At 40.5% G+C, this 16673-nt stretch overlaps 2 protein-coding genes across 2 annotated transcripts in view; one reads left to right on the top strand and one right to left on the bottom strand.

The window, feature by feature from the left end:
* Positions 1-1473, top strand: part of fam184b (family with sequence similarity 184 member B) — a 28277-nt gene extending 26804 nt beyond the window's left edge. Inside the window, 1 exon segment of the mRNA XM_008292428.1 lies at positions 810-1473. Coding sequence (XP_008290650.1) covers positions 810-882 — 73 coding nt within the window. The 3' untranslated portion in view covers positions 883-1473.
* Positions 1474-3270: 1797 nt separating this feature from the next.
* haspin (histone H3 associated protein kinase) lies at positions 3271-15942 on the bottom strand. Its single transcript, XM_008292433.1, has 16 exons — positions 15788-15942; positions 14475-14627; positions 14080-14229; positions 13367-13504; positions 11189-13241; positions 9849-9993; positions 9571-9722; positions 9171-9359; positions 8621-8706; positions 8391-8453; positions 8204-8295; positions 7110-7189; positions 6532-6620; positions 5708-5850; positions 5486-5588; positions 3271-3710 (listed from the first exon to the last, which is right to left on the bottom strand). The coding sequence occupies exons 1-16, from the start codon at positions 15940-15942 to the stop codon at positions 3509-3511; spliced, it is 3993 nt and encodes a 1330-aa protein (XP_008290655.1). The 3' UTR covers positions 3271-3508.
* Between the last annotated feature and the right edge of the window lie 731 nt (positions 15943-16673).

Here is a 16673-nt window from a genome sequence, read left to right as displayed (position 1 = left end):
AGGACAAAGTGCCCTTTCTGTAGTAGACCAGCAAAATCACCAGGAAGGTCGAAGAATTATTATAAAAGAGGTTTGAATTTCCCTTAAATGTCGCACTGAGGAATGTTTCTTTGTACCACTGTGTGACTGAGGGGGGAAGGTTTCACCCTGATCCAGTGAAACATAAAACACAGCCTCACGAGAAGCAGAAGTTTCCTTATTAAAGTCAGCTGCATAAGGAGAGTCGATCTGTAGCTACACTCAGGAGAAACACGACTGGTTCTATTTTAGCTATTTGGTGCAAAATTGAGCTCAGCTTCTCGGCAATATTTTCCCAATACCTGGATATAAAAGCCAGACGCAATGATAGAAAGTTCCAACTTGTGTTTTTATATTTTACACAGAGGAAAGTAGGAAGTGCACTGCAGCCTGTGTAATATTTTGGCTTTATTTATTGGCCCTCTTTTAGTCTGTTACAAGTAAATATTTTCTCAGCAGATTCACAGGCATGTCAATAAATGTCTCCTGCTATCGACAATAACAAAATTAATCTTGACTTAAATAAACATTTTATATAAAAGAGAGACGTGTTGTCAAAACTATTCAAATTAAAACCCAGAAGGAAATATAAGATTGTAATTTCTAAAAGCTTCTTGATCCTGTGGACGTGTTTTTGGCCTTAACTTGAATTCACATCCAACTGATTGCCATGATGGTATACACACATGTTAGTATGTACTTAAACTAGCCTTGAAGTGCTCTGAACCGTAGCATCATGACATCAGTTGCAGTGAAACAAGTCACCGTGTTGTGTTTGTTGTGTTTTGCAGGGGCCCGTACCTGGAGCAGCGGGGGACTGAAGGGCTGAAGCAGGAGTGGTTCACCAAATACTTCTCCTTCTGAGCACAAAAACACATGAACACACACACACACACACACACATACAGCAGCTGCAAATACATCTCATATACAGTTCATTGCTTCTTATACACATCGGTTTGCTTCCCACACACATACACGACTTTTAAAACGCAGACCCACACACACACACACACACACACAAACAGACAAACACATCGACATAAACAGACATACAGGCTCATCACCAGCAAGGCCATCTCAAACATTGCCTCAAAGCTCAACCAAAAAGTGCTTCTCAAACACATGCCTGACCTCTTCTCAGAACATAAGGCCTGCCGGATCTTGTTTGTATCGTTTGGAATGTGTCCATATCTTTTTTTAAAAGGCAGTCTTCCTTTTTTAAATGCAACTGTTGCTCCGATCTCATCACACAATTACTCCAGGCAAATGTACATTTCCTAAAGTCCAACAACCAAGTGTCTCTTTGAGTATGGAAGCATTCGACATATTCAACCAAGATCCATGTCAAAATGGACACACGCGACTCACCATACCAAAATGAAGCTTGTTTCAATGCAAAAATGTATAAATATCTTAATGAAGAAATTGAATAAAATATTTTGTTTTTGTAAAGCGCTTCTTCTTCCTATACAGGAAAGCAAAAAAAAAAAAAGAAAGAAAGAAAAAAAAACATTCTTTGAGCTTTATTGTTGCTAAAAATGTGTGTCAGATAATTAGAAACTATTATTAGGTACAGCAGCCTTGGACGCAGTGGAAACTGTGAGGGAACAGTCACATTAACACTCAAAACTGCTGAGAAACTAACATACAAAAAAGACCAAAGAGAATACTTACTGAGTCCAGTGATGGTTCTGCTGCTTCTCTTTGAGGCGACTCAGTGTTTGGTCAGAAAAACAAACCATCGCTGTTCAGTCAGCGCTGCCCAGCTGGACCGCTTTGATGTGGTTTCAAGGCTCTTCGTTAGGTATCAGAAAACTGAAACAGTCAGACATCATGATGCTGCTATTCCAGGAAACAAAGGAGGATAATGTGTAGCGTTAGTTTGGACTTTGTGTGCCACTTACATGGAGAACGGCCCTGAATGTCTTCTGACATTTATATCAAAGGTAACAAGAAAAGACTTTTTCATAAAGTATTCCTCAAATCAAAATCATTACAAATCAAATTCTTTCTTCTCATTGTTACAAAAGTCATATAAAAATCCAAAATGACCATTAAATCCTGAGAGATGTTGATTTTAGCAGAAATTTGAGAGTTCAAAATTCCAGTAATGACATAGCGATTTAAATTTATATCATTCGTAGTGGCCAACATCTGTCATTTCAAATGACATCTATTTATCAGCACATTTTAAATCACCCACAGTTGACGATTGTGTAACATATGGTCAGGCAACAACGGAAATAAGCAAGATAGAAAACAGCATAAAACCATATAAAATCAAACTGAAAACAAAATAAACAAAATACTACAAGCAAGACAAAAAGAAAATCAAATACATGTAAGATGCTAAAATTAAGAGCAACCGAAAGCCGCTGAAAACGTTTCTTTAAAACTGAGGATGAACAAATCTGTCAGGTGACAAATTTGTAGTCTCAGGGCATTCCTATTATCATATTGTTTAATCCTCAAAGAACATTAACTTTATTGATCTCAAGCAGAGAGAATGCAATGTTTGAACATTTTCTTGCAAAACAGCATCAGATCCTTTAATAGATGCATTTTATTAATTTTTATCTCCATCTTCTGTGTTACAAAAGGTCAAACTGCTGCCATAACAGGTTTCCCTTTAAACTGTTAATTGTCCCATCTGTATGTTGGACAGCAGTTACCTATTTTGACATTATTTATTAAGATCTAATTCAACAGATTATTTGCAATTTCATATGACCACATGTGGCCTTTGTTTTTTTTTTTAGAATTAGTTTCCTCACATGCGGTATTTGTAGCTTAGTTCTTGATGAACTGATAATTGTCATTATCAGCTAATTGAAAAATAGCTAATAGATTAATCATCTAGCCCATTAGCATTCTGAAAATATTCACCATTTTCCAGAGCCAAAGGCAACTTCTTAAAAGTCCGTGTTTAGCATCAGAAGGCTGTAAATCTGAGAAGCTACAACCAGAGAAGATCAAGCATTTTTTCTTTTAAGACTAGTTAATCAAATTTAGTCGTTGGTGATTCATTTCCACCAGCCAACTCATGGACCAAGTGTTTAAGCACTTAAACAGACTGCACAGAATTTTGAGCACAATACCACTACAAACATCTACAAAAATTAGAAACCAAAATTTATTAAAATATTTTCTCTGCTTTTATATTTAAGATGCATGAAACTGAATTCAGTTAAATAAGAAAAAAAAAACATGCAGAAACAGATAAACGAGCTCCATAAACACACAAATACATCGTTTTCACATGGTCATTTTAATAACCTTTGTCTCAAGATGAAGCAACCTTCATCTCTGCTAGTTACAAGAGGATCAATAACTGTCTTTACATGTCCGAGGTTAACAAAGAAGACAGGCTACAGAGCGAAGGGCGTCGAATTCAAACGACCCAGATTCATTGCACCTTTTTCATACTAGGAAAAAAAAAAAAACATATACAAGCATTCTCACAATTCAGTTGTTCAGTGCTCACATACTACTGAAACATGGGGCAGTTCTGCAGCACCTCCGTGGCAGAGCTGTACTGGAGGACGTTGTCATAGAAACGAGTGAGCTCCTCTCGCATGTCCTTGGCGCTCCTCCCTCCAGTGCCCCGGTACTTCATGGAAAGCAGCTTGGAGCACAGGTAGTGGAGCCACAGTACGTTGGTATGGGGGTGGTAGTTACTCCAGTTGTTTCTGAAAAAGACAAAAACAGCAGCAGGGGATTGATAAATCACCACTACAACCATTCTGAGATGATGGTTTGACGCTGTGGAAGAGCAGAAACGTTCACAAGAAGACGGATTGGGTGTGTGAAAGCAATATTCAACATTTGGGAAATGGAAATTAGAAAAAACGAGTAGCTGCTGGTTGTAGCTAACAGACATATATGAGAGAGCTTCTTATCCAACAAAAGAAGAAAGAAGTGCATTGTCCTTTATGACAAATTACAATGAAATATTAGTATGAGGTTGAGGAGGTTGTAGTCTCTGGATGACTCCTATAAACCATGTATCAGACCACACAAGCCCCAGATGTAGCCATCCTATCAATGGTGTACAGTAAGGAAAGCCTTATAATTTGAAGTCTCTAATTGGCTGATTTGAATCTCTGGATATCATATTGATTCATTCAGCAAAAATCCAATCAATAGGAAGTTTCTTGAAATATCTAGGCTCCATTATGCTACACTACCTGTGATATGTGTTGGATTCTGATAGGTTGGAAGATGTGGAGCAACCTAGCATCATTTTTGTAAGCAACTATCCAAAAAATTGTTTATAATATATGAATTAATTATATAGTCCAAGTCCTTTAACAACAAAAAGAGGAAAGAGGACTGAAATAAAGATGCTTAATAATGTTAGCTACAGAGAAAGAGAAGAAAACTGGAGAGAAAATGCAACTAAAACCGCACAATAAAATCAATAGAAAAGAATAGAACGAAAGACTTTTTTGTGTCAGTTTCTCTATATATCCAGGAAATACAGAGAAGATGTTTCTCTCTCACCTTGTATTAGTGGCATACATTGAAAAAAAGAGAAGAAATGTAGAAAACTCACAGTTAAGAGTGAGGGAGTGAGAGACAGTGTGTCTGCGATAGTGGGGGGAGAGATCGCGTTACGTAACGTTATCTCACTTTTCTACTGTTGTTGAGATTAACAGCAGTGAAAATGTCTCTTGTTGGATTAAGAGCTTGTCAGGATTATAAAACTCCTGGTCGAGCTGTGCAAACACCTTCATGGTTAGCTAGATGACAGAAATTACATATATATATATATACCGATAGCTTAAAGACCCCATCTGGTATTTTCTATGTGGTAGAAGAGACATCATGAGCAAAATAAGCAATTGATGCCATCGCTGAGCATTTAGAACTAAAAGCTGTACTGATGACAGCTTCAAAAACAAACCTACGGAACATGGAGGTGGAACTTTCTGTATCATTATTCTTTTTAAGAATTAGCTTCTGGCTCGAACATGTATTGCTGAATTACTCTAATATTACCACCAAGATGACAAAGTACATATAAGAGTACTGTTAAAGTATAGGATCAATAAGCACCATCGTTAAGAGTCGTGGTATCGTTAAAATGTAAACCAACTTCGCAGAGTTACACCTAAGCCTTTTTATTTTCAAACTTGTAAATATGTAACTCTGATGCACAGAGATGAGTGTTAGGAGTTAAGTCAACGACAGAGGAGGGACTTGTAAATTAAATTGGGAGACTATGATCACAATAGCATTATAAGAGAATTAATGGATGGTATTTTTAACTCGTTATTGCATTTTGTTGGTCACGTTTAAACACAATAAGATTCCCAAAGTTTGCACACTGCATAATAGTGATGGTGGTGCAGGGATACAGTTCTTCTATATGCATATTATTAACGTTAATGTGACAGAGGAAATCCAGCTACATGACACGTGGGTGTTTCCAAATTTGTTGCTAACGAATAATTGGACTGACCCATTTTCCTTTCTCATCAGTCTGTAGACCTCAAACTGGTAGTCCCCCTGGCCCAGGAAGAGGTCTTCATCATTCGAGATATCACAGGACACCGTCAGATCATCTGGAGAGAACAAAGCATGTGGTTGTCAAACTGCTCTCGGTTTTTAACGGCATATTATGAGCACAAAATGAGATCTTTAAAACATGACAGTGGAAGGTAGGGCGTAGAAAATATCTGACCAATTTCAAGTCTGGACAGAGAATAGTCAATGATGCGGACCAGCACCCCTTTGGTTTCCACACAGTGGGCCGTTCCATTTAGAAGGAAGCTCCCCGTCTTCTCCTTGGTTGTTTTGACCAACACATTGCCCCAGTGGAGGTCCCTGCAGTAAACAGGACAGAGGGGATAAAGTTCCTGACTGTTACAAGACACCAACAAATCATCCATCACATTCACACCACATATACACCAACTGCGTCACTGTGCTGGCTCACACCATGAAGTCTGTCACTTGACTCGACTGAACGCCACATTTCTCCCCTGCTGTGACACTCAGAGTTCAAGTTGATCACTTAAAGGAAACTTTCATGACAGATCTGGTCTGTAAGTTAAATTTACTTAAAAATATCAAAGCTATGGAAGTTGTTCGCTTGTGTCTTAGCTGATGATAGCACAAAGGTATGCTCTAGAGATTAGGTTGAAAAAAACAAATCTAGAGATCGTGCATATCAGCTTTGCATCTACACCAACTAGAGCTTCACTGATTAGTCAACTAATTGGTAAGTTAATCAACAACTATCAACAATTTTTATTCAGTTTCTACCTGCTCAAAGGTGGAAAGTTGCTGGTTTTCTTAATCTTTACTATAATAAATAACATTGAAAAGTTTTGGTTTGAGTGTGAGACAAAACAAGATGTTTGAAGGGATCGTCTTGGGCTCTGGGAAAACTGACATTTTATAGATTTTATACACACAGTATCATCTCCTGCTCAGTGTACGAAAGTAGTGATGCATGCAGTCCATCTGTCGTGTAATTTGATAAAGTGTGTGATCGTACTGTACCTGTGTTCAAAGTGTAGCTCCTGCTCCGCAACAGCCAACCCAGCAGTGACCTGATGAAGGATGCTCTTCGCCACCCTTAAAGACGCAAACTTAACACAAAAAAGGCTTAAATTAAAAGCTGCCTTTCACTCTGACACCACTGAAACACTGTGCAATTATAAGCTAATGCTTAGAAAATAGAATTCCCTGTTGTTTCGAATCAGTACACAGCATTTGCAGAAACTAGGGATTTTGTGCAGCTGTTGAGCATCCTCTTTCAGTATTTCCTCCAGCAGGAAATCTAATGTATGGTCTAGCTGATATTAAGTTGTAATGACTCAATTCAAGACAGTATTATTTTTTAATGCATTCTGTCTTCATTAATTTTTGAGCACATTATACAGCTAGTGTGCGAGTGTAATGAGCTAAAGCTTGTGTAATGAGAAGAGAGCGTCGCTCGTCATGCTTCACTTTGAAGACAGAGGGCTTGAAACTGTCACTACCGCAGAGAAATTATAGCAGCATTTAAAGTTTATCTTCAACAACGGCACAGGGAAGGTACAAGTCATCTGTCATTCGGTGTCATGCAGCGTTCCTACCGTTCCATTGCTGTTCTCTAAGTCGGCGCCTCCAAACTCAAACTCCAGGATTATGAAGAACTGATCCTTTTTAAAGAAATCTACGCAAAGACACATGAAGAAAAACCCAATGATTCAAGAAGTCTACTGTTACAGCCAAAGTGATGGAGAACAAACTATATATAGTTGAACACTGATCTGCTACAACATTCAAAGCACCTGCCTAATATCATGTTCACCCCCTTTATACTGTCAAAACAGCTTTGACCTGTCAAGGACCATGAAAGGTGTATCAGGCACAAAGGTGTTAGTAGCAGATCCTTGAAGTCCTGGAAGCTGTGAGGTGGTACCTCTGTGAATGTTTTTCTAGCACATCCCAAAGACACTTAATTTGATTGTTTTTTACATGGAATAAAAAAAATGTGACTGAACAGATCAGGTCACCTTCTTCCATTGCTCCATGGTTCAGTTCTGATGCTCAGGTGCCCATTGTAAGTGCTTTTAGTGGCGGGGGCAACGGCACCCTAACTAATCTGCAGCTACACAGCCCCATACGCTTGTTCTGACACCTTTCTACCATAGCCAGAAATAGAGTTTTCAGCTATTTCTGCTACAGTAGCTCTTCTGTGGGAAGCAGACTACATGGGCCAGCCTTTACTCCTCACGTGCATCACTGACCTTTGGCCACCCATAACCCTGTCACTAGTATATCAGTTGTGCTTCCTTGAACCACTTTAGCTACATACTAACCGCTGCAAACTGGGAACAGCTGACAGGAGCTGCCATTTTGGAGATGTTCTGACCCAGGTGTCTAGCCATCACAGTTTGGCTCTGGGCCAACATCCTTACGCTTGTCCATTTGTTCTGCGTTCAACACATCAATTTCAAGGCCTGACTGTTAACTTTGCTGCCTATTATATCCCACCCACTGACAGGTGCCATTGTCACGAGATACTAAATGTTATTCACTTCACCTGACCTGGTTTTAGTGTTGTTGCTGATAGGTGTATATTTTCTTTTAGCCGTTTTTGTTTGGTTTCTGATAGTTGCTATAATAAGTCAAAAGAAATGAAATACTGTGTAAAAAGAAAAAAAAAAGCTTTTCTCTCACTGACCTGGTCTGTCATTCTCAGAACCCTTCCGCTGATCAAATGCATCCCAAGCATTCATGAAATCTGGAGGGTAGCAGCCTTGAACGCAATGAAGACTGTGAGGGAACAACAGACACATCAAGTCACGTTAACATTCAAAACTGCTGGGACGCTAACAAAAGTAAAGACAAAGACCAAAGAGAATACTCACTCATTAAGTCCAATAAAAGCGTGAGTCTGGTTGTGCTGCTTCTCTTTCAGGCTGCTCAGCTCCCTGTCGGAAAAACACGACAACGCTGTTCATTATCGCAGGACTACTTTGATGTGGCTTCAAAGGTTCATCATTAGGTACCACTAGACTGAAATATTCAGACCTCATGATCCTAGGATTTTAGGAAATGGACTGATGTGGTGTGAAGTGTTACCCAGTGTGCTGCTTACTTTGAGATAATAATCTCATGGAGAATCTCTCCAAAAGTCTTCTGGTCCTCTCCGTTCACCTTCTCACTGCCCTCTACAGGAATGATCTGAAAACACAATCCAGTGTTCCTTCAGATTATACTGTACACATCCCTACATTTATGACAAGTCTTTATTACCGAACATATCTGTGTTTTTTCAGTTTAGAAATGGAGATTCATTCTTGACCACGGACAAAAAAATGCTACACTGCGTTAAACTCAAGGTACATTTACGGGCTTTACCCATAACATTTGACCATAATTCACAGCTTCTTCAGTAAATACAATTTCCTCAGGTGTTGTCGCATGGTGTGTACTATAAACACAACTTGTTGTTATCATATGACTGAAATTCTCTCGTGATGACACATGACCTAGTTTCTTTCACGGAAGAAAGCCTTGGAAATACAACCCGCTTAACGTTATGACACTACATATATAATGCAGTATGGTTTATATTGATCACACTGTCAGAATCTAAACAAAACAATACCTCTAACACAAAGTAATACACTCACAAACACACGTACTTTGAGTGCCACAGTGTCTCCTGAGGCATTGGTGGTTGAGAAGACCTCACCAAAGGTCCCCTCCCCGATCTTCACACACCGCTTCATACGATGAGGGAGAATACACTCCTCCCAGGGCAGAGGCTGCTGCTGGCCACACTCAGAGTACACCTTCTCTGCATCCGACAGCTCTGCATCTTCACACACAACCTGCAGCAGAAGATGGGAGCGTGGAGGTTACACTCATTCACAGACTAGAGGTTCCAATCTGCTGTAATACCCCAATCACAGTAAAGCACCCAGTATGTGGAGGGTAAGAAGCAGAAAGTTGATAATCCTGTTATGCCTATCACTTTGAGACTTGATGGCAGTAATGTGCAGTTATCACTTCATATTAGCGGATGTGCACTGTGCATCGTACCAGAGATGTTTGGCTTTGCAGCTGTGACTGGAGGCGTCTGGAGAGCGGTGTCCGTAAGGGAGTGGCAAAGAGATCCCGGCTGACGTCGGCGAGCTCGGTCCTCACAGGAGAGCTGGACGCTGACAGATGTAAACTCCTCGGAGTGAGCAGCACTAACGAGAGGGAGCAGAGATGAGCTGACTCGATCACAGGGGACATGTGTACTTGAACTGTGAGCTTAAAAATTTCAGTCAAAACCACTGACGGCTTGATTAGAACTTAGTGATGTGTGTTATTACCCATGGCCTTGCGGTGAACGGAGAGGGCGGCTTTGAGTCGGCTCCAGGTGTGTGTGCTTGGTGTGAAATCCGCCAACAGAGACGAGAGGTTGAGCTGATTTGCTTTCAGCGGCGTAGAGAAATTTGTGGTAGCTCCCAACAACTCCTACACACAAGATATATGACTTTAAATCCTTTTTTACTTTTAAATGCTTAATTTCTGTTGGGTGGATTATGCCAGAACTGAAAACAATACACACATTAAACAGATATACAATTTATGTTCAGCACACAGACATATTTTGTGTCTTTGCTTTGGGGACACATGGACAGTTTTGAATTTTTTTTTTGCCTAGGTTGTGAGATCATGCCAAGAGGTAAATTTGTGGCACTTGGAGCAATAAAAAAATACCCTTGAAAAACTAGATAACTACACATATTAGTGGAAACTTCTGCAGTGCTCATCATAAGAATATTTCCGCATAAACAAAACTCCACTTCCATGGTGCTGTATCCAAGGCACTGGGAAAACAAATATGTTTTTTAAAAGTGGAGTCTGCAATTCTGAAGAAAGTTTGTACATATTTAGCTTGTGCACAAACACAAACATACACAGGATACGCTGGAGTAGTGTTGCAAGGATCAGTCCAAGCTACTTTCCCTGTTCAGCCAGAATTTTACTCCCCTGCAGAACACACACACAGACAGTTGCGTAATTGTTTTAAATTACACTACTTTCTAGTCTGCCTTGAGAAACCATTCCATCTATGCGCAGAACATCTCCATCTACATATTGTGTGCATGCTCACCACTGCTGAGCATGGCCACTACTGCCTTTGTAACTTAGTGGTGGACACAGATTTTGTGTTACATGTGGGCGGCCACAGATAGGTTTAATGCGGACTCTAGCGGACTTGAACAGATAATAAAATTTGATTGCAGTCAGTACAACACCTTACAGTGCCAGAGCTGTGTATGAACACCAAGTTTTTATAATCTAATACACCCTTTGTCGAATTAAAACGGCATATTGCACTTTAAATTACTGCAGATGCTTCTTGATAGTATAGCAGCTAACAATTTAGAATAATAAAATTCCCTACAGACTTTTCATAGTCTACCTTGACCTCTTTCGTTTAAAAGCCAGTACTAGACGCCCAAACGTATGTTTTCACATTCCTTGTTGTCTGACAGTTTGCAGATGTGTTCTGTTAAATTTCCAGTGATATGTGATATCAAAAAGCAGCAGTAAGTCATCACATTTTAAAGGCTTTAACCATCAAATACTTGTGTGTACTATTTATTATTATGTTACCTTATGACAAAACTGTCATTTGTGTTTCTGTGAATGTTGTTCTCACCCTTGGCTGTTTGTGTTGTGTGGGGATCAGCTCATTGATGCTACAGTCCACAGCTTTGGTCCGGCCAGTCTGTGCAGTCCTGCCCCTGAACACGTGTGTGCTGTCGCCGCCTTTGTTTTTCCAGCGACTCACGCTCATGCCGCTCACACACGCCTTCCTTGTTGTCCCAGGTCGGTCTGTAGACGTGCTCCTCCGTTTCTTTTCTTTGGGAGCCAGGGACATCTTTTTCCTGTTACGGACAACGTTGCCAGAGTTCTTTCCAGGTTCTCTGTCTGAAGTAATCTTATCCTCCAAACAAATTGAGCCTCGATTTTTTACACTGACTTTCACTGAAGCAGTGTCTTCATTACAGTGATTGGAGTCACTTTCAGACAGAAGGTCCGTCTTTGTCTGATCATCACTGGTTGAGTCTGACACATCTGTGGATGATTTAAGTGTGACATCTTTGAATTGCAGATTTTCTTTCACCTGCGACAAAGTGAATCTCTTTATCTCAACAGTTAATTTGTCTGCTAGGCACTTCCCCTTCAACACTGCTGCCTTTTCTTCCATTTCTCCCTCAGCAGACTGTCTCTTTGCTAATGGGCTGTTATTTAATTGTTTAGAAACCATTAATCTTTCAGTAATTTCCTCAGAATGTTTGTTATCTTCTGGGTCATCCATGTTATGTGTGTGGTCGTCTTCAGACTTGTAAGCATTAAGATGAACACATTTCTCATTACAAGCCAATCTTGCATCTTTGTGCTGTGCGAAGCCTTTGAGTTGTTGAACAGTCAGTTGTGACGAAGACAGTTTTTTTATCTGAACTACGGGTTTCTTGGTAAGACATTCATCCTTTGCTGCTAAAGCCTTCTGTTTTTGTGTTTGCAAAGCACTACTGGCTGGTAATTGCGTGCCTGTGACAATCTCACAGCTGCTGTCTGTGTGGCTGCCGGATTCAACGTAAAGCACTGATTCTGACTGTATGGATGAATGATCAGCTGACTGCTTACAGTCAACTAATGAAGAAATGTTACAGCTGTGACTGTCAATCATGGAAGATGTTTGTTCAAAACTATTTACTGACTGTATATAATCACTGGTTTTATTGTTTGCCACGGACAAATGAAGTGCTGCTTCTAAAGACTGTGAACTGTCAACCGTTTGACCGCCGTCCATAGACTGGGGCTGTTCATCAGTCCGCTGGCTGTGAACTGAGCTTGAATGTTCCAAACAGGATGAGTAAGTTGTTTGACTGCAGAGCTGAGTCACAGTGAGGAAGTCTAATCTCTCCAGCTGCACTGTGCAGCGCTCGGTCAAACATTTCTCCTTCAGAGCCTCTATCAGCCACTCTAACCCTGCTGCTGCTGACACAAAATGACTGCTGCGTCCACTGTCTGTAGAAAGCAGATTTACACTTGGTAATTCCCCATCTTTCTCAGGCCCTGAGTCTTCATGATTGCTTTTGGCTTCGTCACTGCAGCTACGTCTCCTGGGGTCCACAAATAAGTCAACAGATGGTTCTATGTGGTGATGCAGGTCTGCTTGTTTTTGCAGCTCATCTCGGCTTGGCTGCAGCTTCTCCTTGTAGTTAAGTCCAGTGAGTGATGCAGAATGAGGCACAGGCTTCTCTGGTGAATCCTCTTCAAAGACACCTATAAAGCTGACTGACATGGATTGGGAAGTGGAGGATTGATCGTTGAATGGAAACACTTTAGGGTGTCCACGTTTGCTCAAGGAGCCTGCTGAGGGCGTAGAGCAGAAGATAGGTTTCCTTGGGCAGGGTCCCAGACTGTGATCTGCCAGCTCATTGAGAGATATCTCTCGGAGGGGGTTGGCGGCAAAGCTGGAAGTCCCTGCAGCATTCATTGAGTTCTCCACACTCGACGCCCCAATTGTTGAAGGGACTTTCCTTCTCCTGGAAGGCCGATGAATCCTGTCGAAACCAAATGCTCCACAAGTAAAATCATCAGAAGAACTGAGTATGCTGGCTATTGCTGTAGAGAGTTTGGGTTTGGTGGCAGCTGCACGTCTGCGGTGGGTTACGAAACGGCCAGTAGGCGGAGGATGAACACTGAAAAAAAAAAACAAGGAGAAGAGGAAAAGATCTGATGGTTATAGCAATTGCTAAGAATCTTTATGTAGCAGTCACTTTTCAGTCTTTTTAATAAGGGCTTAAAAACTGGAGTGAGCACTTACTTAGTGTCTGTCTTCATTTGAACTGAAGTTTTACAGCGTTTTGGTGCAGACACCTCTTCCTCACTCTTGCTGGTAGAAAAAACCCACTGGCCTGCCTGCCTTGCCAAAACACCAGGTTTAGACACAAGCCGGCTTTTCCTGTTGACATGCAGAGACAAAGATGATTTCAGAAATACATTAACAGACACAAAACCTACTTCTGCAAGTATCTAACACTTTCTCAGAGTGTTAACAAAGCCAAAATTAGAAATACTTTATTGATTCTGCAGGGGGGGGTTTGGTTAAAAGTAAACACTGCCCATCGGGGAATCAAAACCCGGTTTACTGCGTGACAGGCGGAGATACTGTCCACTATACTAACAAGGACTTTCTGTGGGTTGGTGGTTCACGTGCAGCCAAGTTTATGTCCAGACAGCAACTACGTTACAAGGACAGTACTGTGCAAGAACAAAATAGGAAGACATCAATCTATTGCACAATTATGGGACGCATCCTCCAAGCGGAAAAGAAACTAGTATCATAGCAAGAAGCAGGTGTCCACGGTTGTCCATGTGGGCCTCCACCATCGAAGTTTAAGGCCTTTGATTACCAGTAATGTCAAATGGCTGCTTGCAGACACTCTTGGGGAAACATAAAAAGCAGAACCATAAACCTCAACACATGCTGACTTTGCATTTAAATAATGTTCTGGTTATGCCTGTTTATGCACAGACCTGGTTGTCTTGCTCTGCTGTGTGAGCTGAGGAGCAGGAGGAGAGGGCCTACTGATGTTCTCCTCATCACTGCTGCTCTCTGCTAGCTTGGCCTTTCCTCTTGCAGGACGGACCACTCTTTTACTGGCAACACTTGTCTTCCTTCTCTCTCTAAGGAGGGGCAAAAAAGATAAGAAGCATGGGCAAATATGAAACTACAATAAGAAATTATCCAAAGACTACGCAATGACCCTCACAGATACCTCACCTATCCAGGGATTAACAAAATACTACACAATCTTTCAGTTTAATAAAAAACAACTAATCATTTTATTAATGATTTAGTTATTACAAAATGTGTAATACAGAAATAAAAACATCACTGAGAATTTACAGCTGTATGTTAATTCACAGACCTGGTTGCCTTATTCTGCTGAGCAAGCGGAGGAGGAGGTGGAGAGTCAGCGATGATGATCTCCTCATTAGAACTCTTTTCAGTCAGACACTGCATGGCTTTTTTCTTGGCAAGACGTACTGCTCGAGGACCACCAGCCTTCGTGCGCTTCTCTCTGTGAAATGAAAGACAGATGAAAACTTAACAAGCTATAAAGATATGCTATGCTGGGGTATTTACACGACTAAAGGGATGAAGAATAGAAAAAATTGCACATGATATGTATTGATATTGCACTAGGGGTATTGCATTTGGTGTATGAACAGAGATTTTCTATTGAACAGTGAAGAATGAGGGTTGAGAATTTGCAGCGTTCAGGGCAACGACAGCTCTTGGATAAAAAGTGTTCTTTAGTCTGTTTGTCCTTGTCTTTATTGCCCTTAAATGTCTCCCTGAGGGTAGGAGTTAAGAGGTGGTTGCCAGGGTATGAGGGATCCCTGATAATGCTGCGGGCTCTCCTGAGGCATCGGGTACTGTAAATCTCCTCCAGAGATGGAAGAGGACAGTCAGCCTGTCTGTTTGGCTACCTACCATTTCGTTGGAGAAGATCCATAATCATGACAAAGACTGAGACAGGCATTTCACAGTTGAGAGACAAACTTGTCAAGAATCTGTAGCATAGGGTTTCTAAGTAGCTTCTTTTATAAAACAGTTCTGTACGGCAGTTTTGTGTGGCTCACTGGTTGCCAAATACATCAATACAAACATATTATGATAGGCCTAAACCTAAAATGTACAGTTGTTATGCTGGTATTAACACTGCTACCAATGTTTATTATCATTATGGATTAAGCTATCTATACTTTTCTTGATTATTAAACTTGTTATTTGGTCTGTAAAATACCAGAAAATTGTGAAAAAATGTTGCTCAGTGTTTTCCAAAGCCCAAGATGAGAGCTAATCGATTAATCTCTGAAGCTGTAGCTGATATATTAGTCAGGCTCTAACTTGAGGAAAGTACAAGAATACTAATCCCTGAATTTAGCAGCTGACACTCCTATGAAAACATGTTCCTTTTTATGTATTATAAATATCCTGGCATACTTCTCCTGCGTTTCTAAAAGCAAACTCTCAATAATCAAATTCATGCTACTTTATATGGTGTACTTTATACCTTTGCCAGATTTTGCTCTGTGTAATTCCCCTATAACCCAAGCAATTGTGAAGCCTTGTGAAAAAACAACATAGGACATGCATAACAGAAGGGAGAAATGAACAGCAAGACAGCTGAATGAATCGTAAAGATGACAGGCAGAATGATGGGACAGAACAAACCGTGTCCTCTTAGATTTTCGGTCTTCAAACACGGAGTCATCTGTTGACAGAGTGCTGTCGAAGGCCTGCTTGCGGTCATCGGGTGAAATCCAGGCGGACACTTTCCTCCTCTGTTTACCGTATGTCTTCAAAATTAACGGCTTTGATGGCTTCATGTTTAAAACTGCAACTAAGACAGTGCTAATAAGTCAAAACTTAATTAAAACGGACGGAGTACAGTTCAAAAGTATCTGTCGTTGCGAACGAGTACAGTGAAGTTTAGCCGGATAGCTCAACCTCGGCTAACTCTGAAAACAAAACAAACTATTACACATTTCTTAAGGTTTATGAACAGAAACTCACGACACTCGTTTAAACTCGACTTGAACAGCTGTTTTAACCCTTCGCCATGACTGATAGTTTTTTCTGTATCTGCTTAATTTCTCGTGTATTGTTTTCTGTTATGAATCTAAAAAAAATCCGCCGCAGGACCCGCTTCTTGTTCAAACCGCTAAACACCGCTGATTGGTCAATAACTACTAATGACATAATCACAGCGCCCCCTGGCGGACTGGATGAAGTACAGCCTGGAGTAATAGGCTACAGCAGTGGGGGAAAAACACAGGTCAGTGAGCCAAATCAGGACCTCTATTAAAAATACAGCATACAAGAGAAGTGAGTACACACCTGTAAAATATAATTTAAATCTCAAATCATTTAAAAATGTGTAAGCACTCAATAGCTACATTATTTTAAAGTAGGAAAATAGAGTGTTTCCTCTTATGAACAATCAAAAACAAATAATTCTTCACAAAGACTATATTGAAAACCCAAAAGTAGAAACTCAGTGCAACAACACTGGCACGCAAGTCAGAAAACCTTCAATCCCTGAAACAAAACTGAGTAC

This window comes from Stegastes partitus, unplaced genomic scaffold, assembly GCF_000690725.1.
Source record: "Stegastes partitus isolate 25-593 unplaced genomic scaffold, Stegastes_partitus-1.0.2 Scaffold810, whole genome shotgun sequence".
Lineage (NCBI taxonomy): Eukaryota > Metazoa > Chordata > Actinopteri > Pomacentridae > Stegastes > Stegastes partitus.
This window is presented reverse-complemented; position numbering and strand designations above follow the sequence as displayed.